The sequence below is a fragment of the Pristis pectinata genome, chromosome 10 (genome assembly GCF_009764475.1).
Source record: "Pristis pectinata isolate sPriPec2 chromosome 10, sPriPec2.1.pri, whole genome shotgun sequence".
Lineage (NCBI taxonomy): Eukaryota > Metazoa > Chordata > Chondrichthyes > Rhinopristiformes > Pristidae > Pristis > Pristis pectinata.
Genome location: NC_067414.1, coordinates 46,714,811 through 46,734,067, shown reverse-complemented (window position 1 = coordinate 46,734,067; position 19,257 = coordinate 46,714,811). Strand labels below are relative to the sequence as shown.

Genomic DNA, 19,257 nt, shown 5'->3' with positions numbered 1-19,257 from the left:
ATGATACTTCACAAATCAACCAACTGATTCCAATGGCAGGGAAACCACGATGATTGGAGCTGATGGATTTGTTGCAGCCTTCATCTGCCTTCACAGCCGTTGAGTTTGAAATAACTTTGTCTGCCTATTCCACCGTTGAGGTCTTGGTTGGATTGTTCTTTGTCAGGGACCTCACCATCGACCTTACTGCCATGGGTGACCCTACCAGGAGCATAGCCCCAGACGGCATCGCTCTCGGGATCTCAGGACCACACAAGCTTCTCCACCACGACAAGGTGACATTCCATGGAGAAGTGTATAATCCATAATCAGTGTATACAATGAAATGATGCTAAATCACCACCCATTGGAACCTAGACTTACAATAACTCTGAAAAGCAGGTCACAAATCCTTTGTATTCTCCTTTCTAAACCATTTTAAAATATCCAAATTGCTATCTCTGCTATCATTTCATATCCCTTAAGTATCCTCTAATAATTCTACATCTGGACTTGAAGGCTTTCCATTCACTAATATTTTTCATTCACTATGCCTATTCATCCAAAAAGATTTCTATAGGCCTAGATTTTGCATTTGTAACAATTTGCTGCCATTACTCAGTGAAAATGACAACAGCTTTTGGAGTATGCACATACCTGCTATTGCAGAGGGCCCTATATTTCAGAGTGTAATTTTTCAGAAATTAGTGCTCTCGTATCCTCGTGCCATTTATCCATTTTATCCTCATAAAATGGATAAACCTGATAATACTGTATTTACATGAGACTGCTTCAGTTTTAAAGTTATATTAAGCCACAATTATTGTTCAGCAACGTCTCAGACCATAAAATTTACACTAAAATATTTTTAATTCCCTTAAATATTTATTTTTTTCTTTAATTCTGTGCCATTTTCCAATACATTCTGTATTCTGCATTTTTCTTCCAATTTTCACTAAAAAAAACTGTATCTCACCCCCGGGTTTTCTCTTTCTGATAATTCATTTATATCCTCTGGGGCACAGCATATTTGATGACATTACGGCCACTGGGATCCCCTTGAACTAACAACTGACATCAACTGGCGTGGGAAAGGAAATTTCCGCCACGAAGAACGCAGTTTTCACAGTGTTGCAGCGAGCGCCGGCCAATCATTTTGCAACTCCTGCTACTTCATTTAAGCTAATTCCTCTCCACTCGACATGTGGTAGTTTTAAGTTCTAACGCGGAGTCTTTGACGTGTTTCTTTCTCCACAGATGCTGCCTAAGCCGCTGAGTATTTCCTGTATCTCTTGTATATTTAAATACTGTTTTTGGTAACTTCATGGGGAAATTCAAAGACATTAAGACCCACATTGTAACCTAACCGGCGTGTTAATTACACAGGACACTCCCCCCATACAAGAAAGGCGCCACGTCAATGCAGCAGGTTTTGGAAACACAGCAGGAGCTCGACTCCCATCCACCCGATGAGGCGACTCCCGATCAATGCGCATGTGCGGAGACGGCGGCCTGGTTCCGCTCAGCCGTCCTGCGCCGGCGAGCTGTCGCCATCTTGTCTCGGTGCGGCGCCGATTGAAGTTTGGTGACGAGTGGGCACCGCCGAGGCGGCGGGCAGAGGTAGTCACTTTAACAACGGTAGCAAAAAATAAATAAAAATCCAGGCTCCTCTTTATCTTGGTTAAAGTTTGCCTTAAACCCCATGCATGGGGGTTGCTCTGAAACTTCAGCGACAGGCTAAGCGTCGGAGGGTGTTTCCATGGTTACCGTTGCTGGGGCCAAGGGATGTGCGCCAGGTAGGGAGTCACTCAGTGACCCATTGCAACTCGGGCACTCGCTGCAGCCCCTGCGGGCTAATGAGAACCTATTGGGAGGGTGGATGAACGTCTGTTCAAGACAGGGAGGGTGTCGTATCACAGACCTTGACAGTGCAAACTAAAGGGGCATTTTGCCTACGATCTATCTGTTTACATAGGCGCTTTGTTAATGTTTGCCTAACTTTTTTTTGAAACTTGTAAAGATATGCGAAATTTGTGGACTCTGCTGAAGTGATTGCTGTGTGCAGTGCACTGTGGCAAAGCTTGTAGTTGTCCCGAAAGCAGGACGGCCTCAACTTACGTTCTCAGGCTTCAATTAGAACATTGTTTAAAGAATAATTGTAAATCAATTCACTTATTCTCCTTTTCATATGATAAAACTCTGTTGAGCTGATTCTGCTCACGATGTATCCCCACTGATATTTTATATTTCTACCTCGTTGCATATGCAGTATATTGCATTGTAGTAGATTTTATCTTTTGAGTTGTGGAAGAGTACATACGAGACTCGGTAAAAGGTTAACATGATTTTTTAAATCTGCTGCTGGGTTTTAAAATACAGCGTTGTACACATTGCTTGCTTAGCCTGAGCCTACTTTTGCTGATTTTCAGTAAAACTGCCCAGATTGCTTTGCGTTTTGTCCAGTGTAATCAAAGTTTAGATTTACATTTATCCTGTAGTGTCAAAATCATATTTCTGCTTAATTTGCTGTATCTGGATACTGTCATTGAATGCATTGATACTTACCAGCAGTGACTGTTTTTAAATCACAAGGTGCAGCTGTGTAAACACAGACCACTGTTTCTTAGAACAGCAGCTGGAATACTATGCAGCAGAGAGCCAGCTAAGGCAAGTGATATGGAATGTGATTACTATGTTTATACAGCCAATTACTGTTTTCTCTACCTGTCTCAAAATCTAGAGATATTTGTTGAATATTGGGACTCTCAAAGCCTTTCCTACATTTGTAAGGCACAAGTTGGGAATGAAGGAGCATTCTCCACTTGGCAGGCTGAATGCAGCTGCAACAACACTCTATCATCTAGGATAAAGTGGCCCGCATTATTGGCATCTAATTTATTAAGCTAAACATTCACTCACTTTACCACTGTTTCACTGTGCAAGATGTACTGCAGAAAAATAACAGGGCTTTTCTTTACTTCACATCTTCTAATTTTGCAATCTGTAGAGTGACTTTGGTAATAGATATTTAAGTATGTTTTGTGTCCGTGCTATCTTTAGTGTTTTCTCTATAATGCTTAACTGAGAGAAGGATTGTTCCATCACCTGAGGGAAGATCAAGTAGTAATAATCTGAAGGTTTCCTTGCTGTTCTTTGGTCTGAAATTATGACAGCCTGCGAGGTCTGAGTCAATATTGAGGGCTTACAGGACATTACTTCCCTGAAAGAAAGCACTGCTGTTCCTACATGTAGTGGGTCTTTCTTGAGGTGGGACTGAACCCTCCACTGCGTGGGGGGGGGGGGGGGGGGGGTTGGAAGAACTGGAGGACTCTGACAATTCACCACTATATGTGACTCTGGGAGCATGGCTAGATCAAGCGGCTATTTGATCAAATTGTGAAGCAGCTAATGTTCTAGTCCCTGTATGTTAGAACGTTCTGCCTAGCTGACCAGGCTAAATGCTTCATCAATGTGTCCTGTTTGAAAGTCCAGACACATTTAGATGATTCTTTCAAAGTTACTTTTTCATTTATAGTGATTAAGTACACTTAGTATTTTGCAGGTATTACTTAAACTATGAAAATATTAAGAGAAAAATGTAGATGATAGAAGTCTGAAATAAAAACAGAATATGCTGGAAACATTCAGCAGGTCAGGCTGCATCTGTAGAAGGAGAAACAGAACTGATGTTTTAGGTTGAAGACATTTTCATCGGAAATGGTGAAGTGAGAAAACAAGTTAATTTTACATTGCTGAGAGGGTGAGAGAGGGATTGTTAGGACAAATATTCCCGTTGTCCTATCCATTCTTCCCTCACCCTCTCTGCAACTTAAAAATCAACTTGTTTTCTCTCTTTTTCAGTTCTTTTGAAGGGTCTTTGATCTGAAATGTCAGCTCTGATTTTCTTTCAACAGGTCAGACAATATTTATGAAGTGTTTCCAGCACTTTGTTTTTATTACTTAAATCATGGTGAATTGTTTGTTTGAACCAAGAGCATACATATTGGAGAAATGTTAGAAGGCATATTGAAAAGGAAAGAACGAGACACAGAGCTGCCAGTCCACTGATTGCCTCAAAACCCTACAACAAGCATTTTCTGTCATGTATGCTGTATATATTTCTAATCTTTGGAAATTAAGTAGAATTTACTGACATTTAAGGGCATAAATGAATGCCTGGCATCACCGTGTTAAAGCAAAAGTATTGTCACTGCAAAGCTATGCCACAACTAAGTTGGGCCAAAGAGAAGTCCAACTAATAGTATCAACAATCATTTAGAGTAGATGGAGTGGTAGAGCAGGGAGGAAACAAGGTCTCAGGTAAGGTGCAGGATAGAAGGTTGTTAGATGGGTCAGGAGTCAGTGGTTAGAGGATAAGGCGGATAAGAACAAATCATTATTAAGTTTTATGTTCAGATGCTATAAGCATTAGCAATAAAGTGATGAATCTTGAAGGCATCGTAAATATGTTGAAAATGTTCAGAAAATTTGTAGCAGCTCTGGGTAGGCATCTCTAACTTGTTTCAAACAAAACTTCCATTTAGTACTTGGTTACAACTACCTTGGACAAGCTCAAGAAAACAGCAGGTTTCCTAGGTGAAGATTATGTGAAAATAGAGAGATTATTTTCCATATAACTTCATTCAACAATTGGGTAGATCCTACTCGTTTGGGGCTGTTAAACATTCCTGTTTCAGATTCCATCTTTGAGAAGCCACTGAAAGTAGTGCTCAATTTGATATGGAATGCAGAAGTGATCTAGAAAAGGGATGTTCTTCATCCTACTAATTATGAGAGGACAAAAACCAATGCATGAAAAGGACTGCTATTCTGTACTTCATCTTTACTTTTTCCATTTTGTGAAATGACAGGTGATTCAGAACATCTTCTCAGTACTCATGATGGTGAGAAATTTCCTTTGAGGCAAGCCTGCTCCTCTGCTTGTGTGTATTCATAGCATAACTTGAGTTTTTAAAATGGAAGTATAAAGTTAGTGTTCTGCTGTGGAGGAAAAAAAACTTTGCCTTTTGACAAAATAACTGCTTTCCTTCAATGAGCTTATAATAGAGTAACAATTGTGATTCATGGTAAAATTAAATTATAAATTTTGAAAATTAAATGAGGCGTTTTGGGGAAAAAATCTTTGAAAACACAAAAGATAAATAATCTAGCTTTTATTCTTTTTTTTCTATTTCATAGTTGAAGATGTATTTGATTTCTGGTTTCAGCTTCAGGATCGTTTTTGAGGGTGTTGGTTCCTGACCTTCAAAGAAATGTCATACATCATGGAATGTTGTTTCTGATTGGTCAAAAGTGGTATGACTATAGAGATGGGTATATAAGTGGTAAATTAGTTGGTTTTCTTTGTCATCTGTGTTAATTAAGATAAACTTCAAGCTGGATTCTGAGCAACTGTGGAAACGTTTACTCTTTTTTGTTGAAAAATGAATTCTTTTTTGAAATCTCCATAATAGGAGTTCTCTCTCTATCCAATCAAAGCACTTTTGTCCTTGCATGAAGTAGAGAACTGGGGATGAAATCCTTTCTAAGTTAATTTGAGCAAAAATATAGATGTGAGCACAAGGTGGTGAAGTGTATTCGTTTAGCTTTGTCCTCGTGCACTGAAGTTGACAAAGATGAAATTTTCAGGATCCGTTTCTTTTAAGTTGTAACACACTTTTTTGAAGCTCCACATAGTCCTGTGTTTATATTTTTCCATGCCTAGTGTTAAATTATTATGGTAGCATATACATAGTTGCTCAGTTCAAAACTACTTAATTCAAATTATCTCATGAGACAAATTTACTTCATCCACTTAGTTATTTCTGCTGCAATTTCTCCTAGCAATGATACAAATTTGTAATCAATAGTAGACTGTATTTCCTCTCTTTGAATTTTAATTGTTTTCATTATTATTTACAGCAAAATGTCCCATCTTTCCAATGAGGATGAGTCAAGTCTACAGTCTTTGGTTAGACAGCTATTGAAGAGCATTAAGGAGAGAATTGTGGGTGCACCTTCACTCGAATGTGCGGAGGAGATCTTGCTGCACTTAGAGGAAACGGATGAAAATTTTCACAAGTATGTTAAGAAATTACATCACTGGATGATTTGGATTGTAAATTGAAAAACTGGTTGAAGTTCAAATGTGATGGCCTGATTTTAAAATGTTGCAATTGGCATTTATCCTCAATATTTATGTAAATACCTCTAACCACTTCTATCCTCTGGCAAATGGTTAGAAATATTTACATAATTCAAATTTTCCAAATCATTTTTTCTGTTCTATTAATTCTTCACACTACATGTCATTTTCCATTTTCCATTTGAGAAATGGATGATGTAATGGATTAATTTATTTCTCTAACTTGGCCAAATGTGCCACTTGGGGATTCTAGTGCAAGATTGTTGAAATCAAAATTTTCTTTTGGACAGTTTACATCACCTTGCTCTCTCAACTTTGGAGAATAATGTGAATTGGGGTGGGAAATGAAAATTTATGAAAATAAATTGGTAGGATATGAGGAAAACCAAGATCAGTGGTTTAAATAACCCTGAAATGAATGGAAGGATTTTCATTTGTTTTCTACGCCATCTCTTCGTGGAGTGACCTTGGGTGTCGGCATTCTATGTCACAGAGAAAACAATGAAAATTATTGTTACTTTCCCTTTGAAATAAATATGCTGATTGCTGATCTTCTGACAAAATATCTTTTGTCATCTACTGAAACAAAGTACTCTATTTTTGGTCTGAATTTTTTGACTGAAAAACATCTTGGATTTAATGCAATTTAAATCAATTGTATTTTAAGCCACCTATTTGCAATTCTGTGCAGAAATAATAAAAAGTTACATAGGCATAATAATAAGTTGCATACTTCTTCAGTAGGTCAAGGGAACTGAAGGTAGATTTAGAAAAATCTTCACTGCTTGAGTGACATTGACTGCAATATCTTTTTCAGCAATATTGACATGGAGTTGGTCAGAAATAATATCATTGATTGCAATACGTGCATGGAAAACATTTACTTTGATTTGAACAAGCAGAATTGCGTAGGAAGCATTTTTAGCATGTTCTGATTTATTCAACTTGCATTACAATTGAAAGAGTTTCTGGAACACGTTAATAAAATAACAAACTAATTAGGAGAACGTATTAATTTTATGCGGTAAGAGTATTAATTTCTGCATGTTGAATTTCTGTGATTTCAGTTACGAGTTGGTGAAGTACCTTCGGAACCATATTGATGACGTACTGGGTTCCGTGATTGAGAAGGAGACTGAGAAATGTACTGGAGAGGGCCGAACTTTAGTTTCTGGTCAAGATACTCTTGTTCAACAAGTTACGAGAAGCATTCGAGAATCCAAAGAGTAAGTTGTATGCATTTTGCTTCAGAATTTCCTTCTTGTTTTTTCCTATAACAAACCACAATGGAGGCAAAAATCAGTTATTTGACATGCGTAGGCTTGCTTAAATCTGAAGCCTTGCTTCACAAGTTGAAATGAAGGTTGTTGTAGATATCAACTTTTGTGATTGTACTGGAGAGGGTGTAGATGAGATTTGCCAGGATGTTGTCTAAACTGGAGCATTTCAGTTGTTAGGAGAGGTTGGATAGGCTGGGTTTGCTCTCCCTAGATTGGAGAAGATGACTGGGTGTCTAAAACAAAAGGGCACAAGTTTAAGGTGTAAGGTAGGAGCTTTACGGGGGATCTGAGAGGGAAGTTTTTCACACTGAGTGTGGTTTGAATCTGGAATGCGCTGCCTGAGAAGGTGGTGGAGGCAGATCCTCTCACAACATGTAAGAAGCATCCAGACAAACACTTGAATCACCAGGCATAGAAGGTTATGGACCTAATGCGAGTGAATGGAATCAGTATAGATTGGTGTTGTGGGCCAAAGGGCCTGTGCTGTACAACTCAATGACTATTATACATACAGATCTTCTCCAGTTTCTGAATGCCCAATTTATGTACAGCCCATACATACGAATGAGTGTTTGGGAGATTGGTGGTATGGATTTGCCAGGTGCTGTGGGATTGCAGGCATCTTCTGCTGCCTGGGAACTTCGTTCACGTCATTGTGAACTGTTTGGATTATAGACCCTTCTTATCTTTATCCCAAATAGCTGACTACTTATTTTGAGACCATTAACTCTGGTTCTAAACACATTAAACAGAAGAACCTTCAGTTCTGCATTAAAACTGTAAATCCTCAGAAGAATTTTATATGCTTCAATGAGATCAACTCTCATTCTTCCTAACTGAAGTTTAGACCCAGTCTGCTTAAACTCTCCTCGTGTGATAAATTCACTATCCCAGGAATGAATCTGGTGAACCTTTGATGCACTCCCTATATGGTAAGTATATTTTTCCTTAAGTAGAGATACCAGCCCTGTACACTATATTCCTGATGGGATCTCAGTAGAGCTCTGTATAATTGATGTAAGGTGCCTCTAATCTTGTATTCAAATTTTCTTGCAGTTGAGGCCAACATTTTTTTCCTTCGTAATTGCTTGCTGTACCTACACGTTAAGTGATTGTGTTCAAGGACAACCAAGTCTCTCTGAACACCACCTTTTAAATCTTTCACCATTTTTCAAAACAAAAATAGCCTTTCTATTTTTTTCTACCAAAGACATTGAGTTCCTATATTTCCACATTATATTTCATCTGCCATGTCTCTGTTCTCTTAACGTGTGTCTATCCCTTCGAAGCCCCTCTGTGTCTTATTTGGAAACATGGACATATTAAACTTGATCCCTTATCCAAGTCACTGATGTAGATTTTGAACAATTGGTCACTGATCCCTGTCCCACCCCACTAGCTATAGCCTCCCAACCCAAAAGTAACCCATTTATTTCTCCTCTCAGTTTTCTGTCCTTTAACCAATTCACAATCCACACCAGTATATTACCAAATCTTCCATCTACATCCAATATTGTGCACTCTAATTTTGTTTAATAATCTCTCGTGTGGCATTCTATTGAAGACCTGAGAATGTAAAAATGTTACATCAACTGGTTCACCCTCTTTTTTTTTGCTAGTTACAACCAGAATAAAATGTTAGATTAGTCAAACACTATTTCCCTTTTGGGATTCCACATTGACTCTGCCATGTCCTATTATTAACTTCTACGTACCCTATTACCATTCCCTTAATAATAGATTCCAGCAATTTTTCTACTTGACATTATGTTTATACTTGCCAAGCCATCAGGATAGAAATTAAACCATAAAATTACTAAGCCTTTAAGAAATGCAAGATAATTTCATGGCAAATTGTCATTTTGTCATGTTTGTTTCAGATACAAGGATATGATGCAATCATTAAAAAATAGTATGATGGTAGTTGTTGAGTCCCTGATTAATAAATTTGAAGAAGATCAACTGAAGAAAGAAGAACTACACAGGAAAAAACAGCATGAGCAGCACACTCATTACTGCATGGATAATTGCTCAGACAGTGGATCATTATTCAATCAGGTAAGTAGCTTGTTCCTTGTTCATTGTCCCTTTCTTTCCTATGAGTATTACATATTGATGCATGTTAACCTAGCAACCATGGCTCAGAATGTGTGAATAACAGTGATGCAATAGCAGTCACCACTGATATTAAAATTTCACATAAAAGTCTAGTGATTTTCTACTCTTTTTTGATGTCTTTTGCTGTCTGTGTCAGACAATAAGTTTGTCTGGTATACACCAACATTGTTTTGATGCAGTTACAGTAAAGAATTCTTGCCTCCAGTATACTTGCAAGTAAAAAAAAAGTACAGTTTTATAAACATCATGCTGCATACTAAATAAAGATAGGAACAGCAATATAATTATTGTAGAATCAAGAATATCATGAATAAAGCTGTGTTAAAATACTTACAATCCATTGTATCTTGAAATACATGAAGAAATTGCAATTCAGTGCATCATTCAAAACTTGCAACTCCTGGGTATTTTCAAATGGCAATAATTCATAAGAAGCTTAAATTCACGCTGGTTCAAATGATTTTCCTTGATTCACTTGGAATAGCCTGAGAATAAGTTTCAAGGTGTGTTGACAGTGAATGCTGGAGGTTTCTGCCATTATCACTCATTCAAAATCTGGGTCTGTGCCATTAATAGATTGTCAGCTTGTTCACTCCCTAAACTGGGGAGCACAAAACAAATTGCAGTAGTTGTATTTGATCAAGTCAGTGCAATCCATTTACTGAATTTAGGAATCTTTCTGTCTGTAAGCTTTGGGCTGCATACCCTATTTATTGTGCATTGACCAGCTAAATGATCTATTTTTTTCATTTAATTCATAATTGTTATTTCACTTTTGTATTTAAAGTAACTAAACTATAAAGCCTAATAACTAAATATGTTATTTTTTACACCTATAAGTCAGGAGTAACAAGACAGGTCTTTTCAATGTTAAAAGTCCTACCCTATGTGGCACTGATATGGGAGGAAGTGAGCATTTCCCCTGCCTTCCCATTTGCAATCATTCTGATCATTCTTAACCCCCCAGTCCCTACTTCTTTGCCAGCATAGTGGTGCAGCGGTTAGTGCCGCTGCTGCTGTCTCACAGCTCCAGCGACATGGTTCGACCTTGGGTGCTGTCTGTGTGCTTTGCACCTTCTCTACAAGGGTGTTCTAGTTCCCTTCTGCAACCTCCCCCCCCCCCCCCCCCCCCCCCCCACCCCCCCCACCCCCCCACCCCCCCCACCCCCCACATGTGCTGGTGGGATGGATTGGAGGATTGCAAGGTGGATTATGAGTTTAGAGCGGGAACCAGTGTGAATTTGATAGGCTGAATGCTCTCCTCATGTGTCGCAATAAGTAAGCTAGCAGAATAAAAGTAGGAAAGGAAAATAAATGATGTAGGAAATGCCAAAACTTTTGCACTTTGTTGAAGTGATATCACTCTTTTGGAAAATGTTATATTTTTTTGAAGACAATGAAAAGTTATGGTGGAAGGCCAGGCCCGTATTGATGGATGCTAATTAGTTTGAGAATAATAAAGACCTGATAAATTATGATGGAATGATTACACTATTTTAAGAATATGAAGATTGTCAGAAGATAAAAATGCACGGTTTGAAAATATGAAAAATGAATTGCGAACAGGAAAATAACCAATATGTCTTGAATTCAACACACAGTAGAGATGAAGCTGTTGGAGAGCAGAGAACTGTTTAAGGCACTTACCAGAATTAGAGAAGAAATTATGATTACATAAGTAAAGTCAGTAAAAGAGCTTGGTTTTCAATTGCTGGTGAAAGAGTTAATGGTTATCAGATTACAAGCTGACATGTGCAGAGAATTGAATTGGGTAGGGATATATTGCCAGGAACCTGAAAGAAGTGGGAAGAAATGAGCACAAACTAAAAGGTACAGTTTTTAGTCCTAGAGTCATAGAGATAAACAGCATGGAAACAGGCCCTTCAGCTGACCGAGTCCACACTGACCATTGACCACCCATGTACGTTTTGTGATGATGCTGGAGAGTGGCAACATTTTGCAGCCATCTCCCAAGGGAACAATAAAATATTCCCATTCCTACCTTTTAAAAGCTGAAATCTGCAGCCATCTGACTGCAGTAATGAACGATATTTTTAGCCATTTAAGTACATTAACGATCTTAGGTACACTAGACAGATCCAACAGACTTGGCAGAACAGATCATCCGAAGATCATCCCCCACAAGCTCTCTGGACACAGCACTCCAATCCGAGGGTTTCACCATCCACTGCATGGATCAGACAGCGATGTCCAGTAAAGGCAAAGGTGGCAGCATTTGCTTCTTGTTTAACTCATTGTGGTGCTCGGATGTGGCAGTTCTGTCTCAACCCTGCTCCTTTGACCTGGAACATCTGGTGGTCAAGTGCTGTCTGTACTATCTGCTGAGGGAGTTCTCCGCCGTTATTCTGATTGCAGTATACATCCCACCCCAGGCAGATGTCAAGCTGGCACTGGAGGAATTGAGCGCTGTGATTAACAGGTTTGAAATGGTGCACCCCGCTGCCTTGCTCATCATTGTGGGGGACTTCAGCCTGGCAAACTTGAAGAAGCCTCTACTAAACTACTACCAGCATATCACCTGCAAAACCAGAGGACCCAACATACTCAACCACTGTTACGTCACCATCAAGAGCACCTACTGAGCCATTCCATGCCCGTACTTTGGGAAATCTGACCACCTGGCTGTGCTTCTACTTCCTGTGTACAGTCAGAGACTGAAGAGTGCATCACCAGTGGAGAGGACCACGAAGGTATGGTCAAGGGAGGCAGAGGAATGTGTACAGGATTGATTTGAGTCAATGGACTGGACCCTATTCAGGGATTCATCAATGGATCTGAACGAATATGCTACAGTCATCACCAACTTCATCAAGATCTGCATGGACAAATGTGTGCCCGCAAAAACATAATGGGTCTTCACAAACCAAAGTCCTGGATGAAATAGGAGATTTGTAATCTGCTGATGGCTAGATCTGTGGTGTTCAGGATTAGTGATCCAGAGACCTACAAAAAGTCAAGGTACAACCTCCAGAAGGCTATTGTGAGAGTGAAGAGGGAATTCTGGGTGAAGCTGGAGATACAAATGGATGCTCAACAGCTATGGCAGGGTTTGCACGCCATCACCTCCTACAAGGCGAGAACAAATAGCATAAATGGCAATGACGCTTCACTCCCTGATGAGCTTAATCCCTTTTTATGCACACTTTGAGAAAGAGAATAATGACACATCTGTGCAAGTCCCCACAGCACCCAATGACCCTGTGTTCTCAGTCCTGGAGGCTGATGTCAAAACATTGGAGGATGAACCCTCGCAAGACGTTAGGCCCTGCTGGCGTACCTGGTCATGTGCTTAAAAATCTTCACTGACCGACTGACTGGAGTGTTCAGGGACATCTTCAGCTTCTTGCTTCTGCGGTCTAGGGTTCCCACCTGCTTCAAAAAGCTAATTTTCATGGCATTTATACCCTGGGTATGTATGCCCATGATAATAAACTTGAACATTAGTTGTACGTTATTCCTTTTTTTATTCTTCCCACATTCTCCTTGACTTCCCCCAAAATTCCACCACCCACCTACACCAGGGACAATTTACAGTTAACCTATCAATCTGCACGTGTTTGGAATGTGAGAGGAAACTGGAGAACTTGGAGAATCACAGAGTGCAAACTCCACACAGGTAGCGCCCAAGGACAGGATTGAATCTGGGTCTCTGGCGCTGTCAGGCAATGGCTTTGCTGGCTGCAGCACTTGGAAACAAAGTCAGAAAACAAAAACTCAAGTTAGCGTATGGACATCTGAGGAGGTGGCAGAGTAAGGTGTTGATATGTTTTAAAAACACATTCAGGATCCTTCAGCATTATAAATAGAAAAGTGCAAAAATATGCTATTTTTGTGTGCATCTTTATAGCATTGATGTTCTGCTTACAAAAAAAAAGAGAAAGGTGTTGTTAAAGGATGCCAAGTACATGGAAATGGGATCAGGTTGACATTAAAGTAAACATTTTCTTTAAAGTACCATGGGGTTTGCACAGTACAAATGTGCAATCATATTCATATCAGAATTATTATCATTGACTTGTATGATGTGAAGTTTGTTGTTTTGCGGCAGCAGTACATACAAAGACATAAAATTACTATAAATTACAAAAATAAATAGTGCAAAATAAAAAGGAATAATGAGGTAGTGTTCAGAAATCTGATGGCGGAGGGGAAGAAGCTGTTCCTGAATCATTAAACGTGGGTCTTCAGGCTCCTGTACCTCCTCCCTGATGGTAGTAACAGAAAAGGGGCATGTCTGAAATGGTGAGGGTCCTTAGTAATGGAAGCCGCCTTTTTGAGGCACTGCCTCTTGAAAATGACCTCGATGGTGGTGAGGGCTGTGCCTATAATAGAGCTGGCTGAGTCTATAACCCTCTGCAGCCTCTTGTGATCCTGTATTGGAGCCTCCATACCAGGCTGTGATGCAACCAGTCATTTTTACAACTTTACCAAAAACAGCTCTTTTTGTTCCTGGTCCCAAAACATTAAACATAAGTTTTAAATTCATGCTGATGATCACTTTTATTTTGTTTGGAAGTAAAAATAATTAAATGTTTTTTCATCCTAAGCACAGGATGGTACATTCATCACATGGTGCCAAGAACCCTTGTCATGGAAATGAGGCAGTTGTGTTAATGTGGTTGGCTGCTTTCTGCAAACTCGTTTAGTTATTCGCAACCATGACTGTTTTACCCTTTTGAGTGATGAATGTACCTTGTAACTCAAAGATGGGCATATTTTGAATCATAGCGTTGAATATTATAAAGAATAGTTATACAAATATTGGGTACTTCAGAACATAAATCTGTGAAGGCATCTGCACAGTTTACATGTGAATTATACTACCAAAAATATCAAAGTTTTGAATGTTTCATGTTTTACATATTCTTTTATGAAGAGTTAAGCACGAATGCATAAATATGAAATTGCAGTTAGATTAATTCAATAATTTTTGTGGAGGTTAGGGGGACGAAGACAAATCCTCTATTATTTATACAATATTCATTCTCATAACTTGGCCATTGCTGGAAAGGCCAAACCCTACTACCCATCCCTAAAAACATTGGAAAGCTGGAGGTAAGCTGCCTTGGAGCATTTAAGTGCACTGAGGACATAGAGATAATTGTGTGTGTGTGTGTGTGTGTGTGTCTGAGAAAGTCCTGTGCTGTACAGCTGTTCGAGATAAATCTTGACAAATACCTTTTCCCAGACTTTTTGTTCAAAGGCACGTTCTAGAAGGAGATAGACAATGGTCTAATTTTCGGTGCACCTGTTACAATAGCGGCATATGGCATAAGATCTGACCAGCACGCTCTTTCTCATCACCAACCAAGCAAGGGCTTCTTCCTTGTTTGAAAGCTTTGATGACAAAGAATTCTGCTACAGGAATTTGACAGTCTGCTCAGGGAACCATTCCCTAGGATCCACTGTCTCCTTTTCCTGTAGTGTTCGGAAGACATTTTGGGCAGATCACTTCTTAAATGATTTGTGATCAAAGGTGTTGTTGCCACCACAAAGCTTGCAGCAATCTAAGAAGGGCATTAATCTTAAAGGCACACTCCCTTAGGCAGTCGGACCACATTAGGTTTGCTATGGAGGACAGAGCGTGGTTAGAGAAAACATGGAGAGTTCCAGATTTCTCTGAGAGAGACATTGAAGTGCTCGTTAACAGGACATGCCAGGAGGAAAAATCCACCCACAGTGGACAAAGCACCATAACAACAGTAAGTATGTCAACACAATCTCTCTCACTCTTTTCTTTATATCTTATTAGCTCACCTTCCTGTCTGCCCCATTTCTTCCCCCCCCCCCACCCCATCTGCCATATAGACAGATTAATAATATAAGGTTTATTTCTTCAAGGCAGAAACTGATAGGGATGGGTAAGTGTTACCAGATGGGAAGGGAGCCTTCAGGTGCAGCTCCTCACCAGGCTGGAGGAGAGTGTCCTCCTCATAGGCAGACTGTGTTACCAAAATGCTACCAGCACATCTCCTGTCCCACCAGGGCCCCAAACACCCTTAACCATTGCTACACAACCATCAAAGATGCTTACTGAGCCACACCCTGCCTACACTTTGGTAAATCAGACCAGTAGGCTGTGGTCCTTTTCCCCGCGTACAAACAGAAGCTGAAATGTGAGGACCAGGTACAGAAAGTCGTACAGTGCTGGCCTGAGGAAATAGGTGAGCTTCTGCGCAACTGCTTTGAGTCGATAGACTGATCCATGTTCAAAGACTCAGCAGCCAGCCTAGATGAGTATGTCATCACTGTCACGGACTTTATTAGCAAATGTGTGGAGGATTGTGTACCAAAGAGGACAATCCAGGTGTTCCCAAACCGGAAACCATGGATAAACCAGGAAATCCACTCTCTACTGAAGTCCAGGATTCCAGTGTTCAAATTACATGGCCCTGACCGATACAAGAAATTAAGATACAGCCTCTAAAGCTATCAGGGATGCCAAGAAACAACACCAGTCCAAAATCGAGCCCCAGACCAACTGTCAGTTGTGGCAGGCATGCATGCTATAAGGGGCCACCAAACGAAGTCAGGCAGCATTGCCGACAACAGCGCATCCCTTCCCGATGAGGACTTATTCTATGCACATTTTGAACAGAAGGGGATTGGAATGTCACCACCCACCCCAACAGCCTCCAGTGCACCTGAACCCACAGTCACCATTGCAGACATAAGATCAGTCTTCTGGAGAGTGAACCAGTGGAAAACATCTGGGCTGGATGGTGTTCCTGGCCACATCCTTAGATCCTGCGCAGATCAGCTGGCAGGGGTATTTGCAGAATTTTTAACCTCTCCCTGCTTCAATCTGACGTTCCCACCTGCTTTATGAAGACCACTATCATCCTGGTACCTAAGAAGAATAAGGCAACGTGGCTTAATGACTACCGCTCAGTGGCTCTGATATCCACCATCATGAAGTGCTTTGAGAGGCTGGTCATTGGCACATATTAACTTATTAACTCCAGCTTCCCAGACAACCTCGACCCACTACAATTCGCCTACCACCGAAACAGGTCGATGGTGGATGCACTCTCCCTGGCCCTACACTCGTCTCTGGAGCATCTGTGTTAGACTGTTGTTTTGACTACAGTTCCGTCTTCAATAATATAATTCCAAGCAAATTCATCTCCAAACTTCTAGACCTGGGACTCAGCACCTCCCTTTGCAACTGGATCCTTGACTTCCTGACCAACAGATCACAATCAGTAAGGCTAGGTAGCAACACCTCCGCCACGATTATTCTCAGCACTGGTGCCCCACAAGGCTGCGTTCTCAGCCCCCACTCTAATCCCTATACGCTCACGACTATGTGACCAGATTCTTCCCTAACTCCATCCACAAGTTTGCAGATGATACCGCTGTAGTGGGCCGAATCTTAATGATGATTCGGAGTAGAGAACCTAGTGACAACAACCTTTCCCTCAATTTCAGCAAAACAAAAGAGCTTGTCATGTATTTCAGAAAGGGGGGCAGTGCAGACACTCCTGTTTACATCAGCGGTGCTAAGGTCGAGATGGTTGAAAGCTTCAAGTTCCTAAGAATGAACATCACTAATAGCCTATCCTGGTCCAACCACATAGACGTTACGGCCAAAAAAGCTCACCAGCGCTTCTACTTCCTCGGGAGGCTAAAGAAATTTGGCATGTCCCCTTTAACCCTCACCAATATTTATCGATGCACCATAGAAAGCATCCTATCTGGATGCATCAGGACTTGGTATGGCAACTGCTCTGCCCGTGACTGCAAGAAACTGCAGAGAGTTGTGGACACAGCTCAACACATTACAGAAACGAGCCTCCCCTCCATGTCTACATTTCTCGCTGTCGTGGTAAAGCAGCCAGCATAATCAAAGACCCCACCCACCTGGACATTCTCTCTTCTCCCCCCTCCGATCGTGCAGAAGGTAATACCTGAAAGCACGTACCACCAGCCTCAAGGACCGCTTCTATCCCGCTGTTATGACTATTGAACAGTATCCTGGTACGATAAGGTGGATTCTTGACCTCCCATAAGACTTCTTTATCGGTCACATATACATTGAAACACACAGTGAAATGAATCTTTGCATGGAGTGTTCTGGGGGCAGCCCACAAGTGTTGCCACACTTCCGGCGCCAACATAGCATGCCCACAACTTCCTAACCTTTGGAAAGTGGGAGAAAACAGGATCACCCAGAGGAAATCCATGCAGACACAGGGAGAACATACAAACTCCTTACAGACAGTGGCCGGAATTGAACCCGGGCCGCTGGTGCTGTAATAGTGTTACGCTAACTGCTACACTACCGTGCCTGCCCTCGTTATGGCCTTGCACCTTATTGTCTACTTGCACTGCACTTTCTCTGTAATTATCACACTTTATTCTGCATTCTGTTTTTTTTACTTTGTACTATGTCAATGCACTGTTGTAATGAAATGATCTGTATGGATGGTATTCAAGACAAGTTTCTCACTATCTGTACATGTGACAACAATAAACCAATTTACCAGGGACCACTGAAGCACCCATTAAATTAGCTAATCAGCAGTTAAACTCTCCAAAAACAGTACTCTTTGCTGGTTTAAACAGTTTAAGTACTTGAACTTCTTGTGAAGCACCTCATTGTGAGCCAAGAGGCCCTTTAAGTATATTGAAGTGTAGAGCACAATGGGTTTTGCTCTTTGTTTTTTTGTCACGGTCTGCCATCAGTCATTTTCTGGGGCTGTGAGCAGTTAATGTCTTCATTTCATACTGGCTCAGTTTTTCTTATCCTACTTGTATATGTCTGGCCTATTGGGCAGGTCACTTGTATGATTGTAATAAAAGTGACAAAGGTTACAGAGTTTAAGTAAGTCTGGAGGGCTTAAGGAAATGGTGCCATCTATAGTCTCTGAGGATTCAGTATGAGAACCAGCCATGCATCAGGATTTCATGACTTAAGGCTTTATACAACCAACCTCATTACTGTAATTGATGTAAAAATGATGTCAAGTTTTAACAAATTTGCAATCATTTCTAAATTCCAGCGCTACAAGAAACTGCAGGATGCAAATTGTAGCTGGCATTGTTTGAATTATATTACAGTAATGCTTAATTTCCTTGATAAACTCATTGAAGGCCACTTTCTCACACAAGTGACTTGGCTCTTCTGGAATACACTTCTCATTTAGCAGGAGTCATCATTGTAATTAAGAAAAAGTATGCATATATAAATATTTGTATTGGTTTGCTGTTGCATTGAAAATGTCTAATCAAGACAAAAGGCTACTATCAGCTCAAATGGATTTGAGGAAAAGTTGGAAGGAAGAAGTGCAGGAGGGAGAATGATTAAAAAGCTAGAGAGAGAGAGAGCAAGGAATGGGTGAGGAGAGGGAATGGGTGAGGAGAGAGAAAGGGAGAGCTTTCACTGGTGATTTAGTTCAGCCATGATCATATTGAATGGCAGCGCAAGCTTGAAGCACCTCAACCAATCGCTCCCCTATCTCTGTGGCAGCTTCCTTTAAAACCCATGAGTGCAGGCCATCAAGACCTGGCAACTCATCTGCCTTTAGACCCAATAAAGAAGCATACTACGCATGGCAAAAAAGTAGGTTTAATTCCAAGAAGTCATCCTATTATACAGAGAATGAAAAACAACTTTGAGTCATTAGACCATTGCACCTGTTTCCTAGTTATATTTTCCATGTAATTCTCATCTCTCACTTTTTCTTCCTCTTCTCTGCCTCAAATCTCTCC

General features: G+C 40.5%; 1 protein-coding gene across 3 annotated transcripts in view; it reads left to right on the top strand.

Annotated features, from left to right (window-relative positions):
* Positions 1-1,500: 1,500 nt before the first annotated feature.
* The window catches only part of tbc1d32 (TBC1 domain family, member 32), a 173,442-nt gene continuing 155,685 nt past the window's right edge, over positions 1,501-19,257 (top strand). The window contains exons 1-5 of one of the 3 annotated variants that reach the window (XM_052024592.1): positions 1,501-1,599; positions 2,572-2,646; positions 5,902-6,060; positions 7,192-7,350; positions 9,285-9,462. In XM_052024592.1, the coding sequence (XP_051880552.1) occupies positions 5,906-6,060; positions 7,192-7,350; positions 9,285-9,462 (492 nt within the window). In that variant the 5' untranslated portion in view covers positions 1,501-1,599; positions 2,572-2,646; positions 5,902-5,905. Of the gene's footprint in view, positions 1,776-2,055; positions 2,138-2,571; positions 2,647-5,901; positions 6,061-7,191; positions 7,351-9,284; positions 9,463-19,257 lie in introns of those variants that run through there. The other 2 variants (XM_052024591.1, XM_052024593.1) reach the window with 2 other exon arrangements.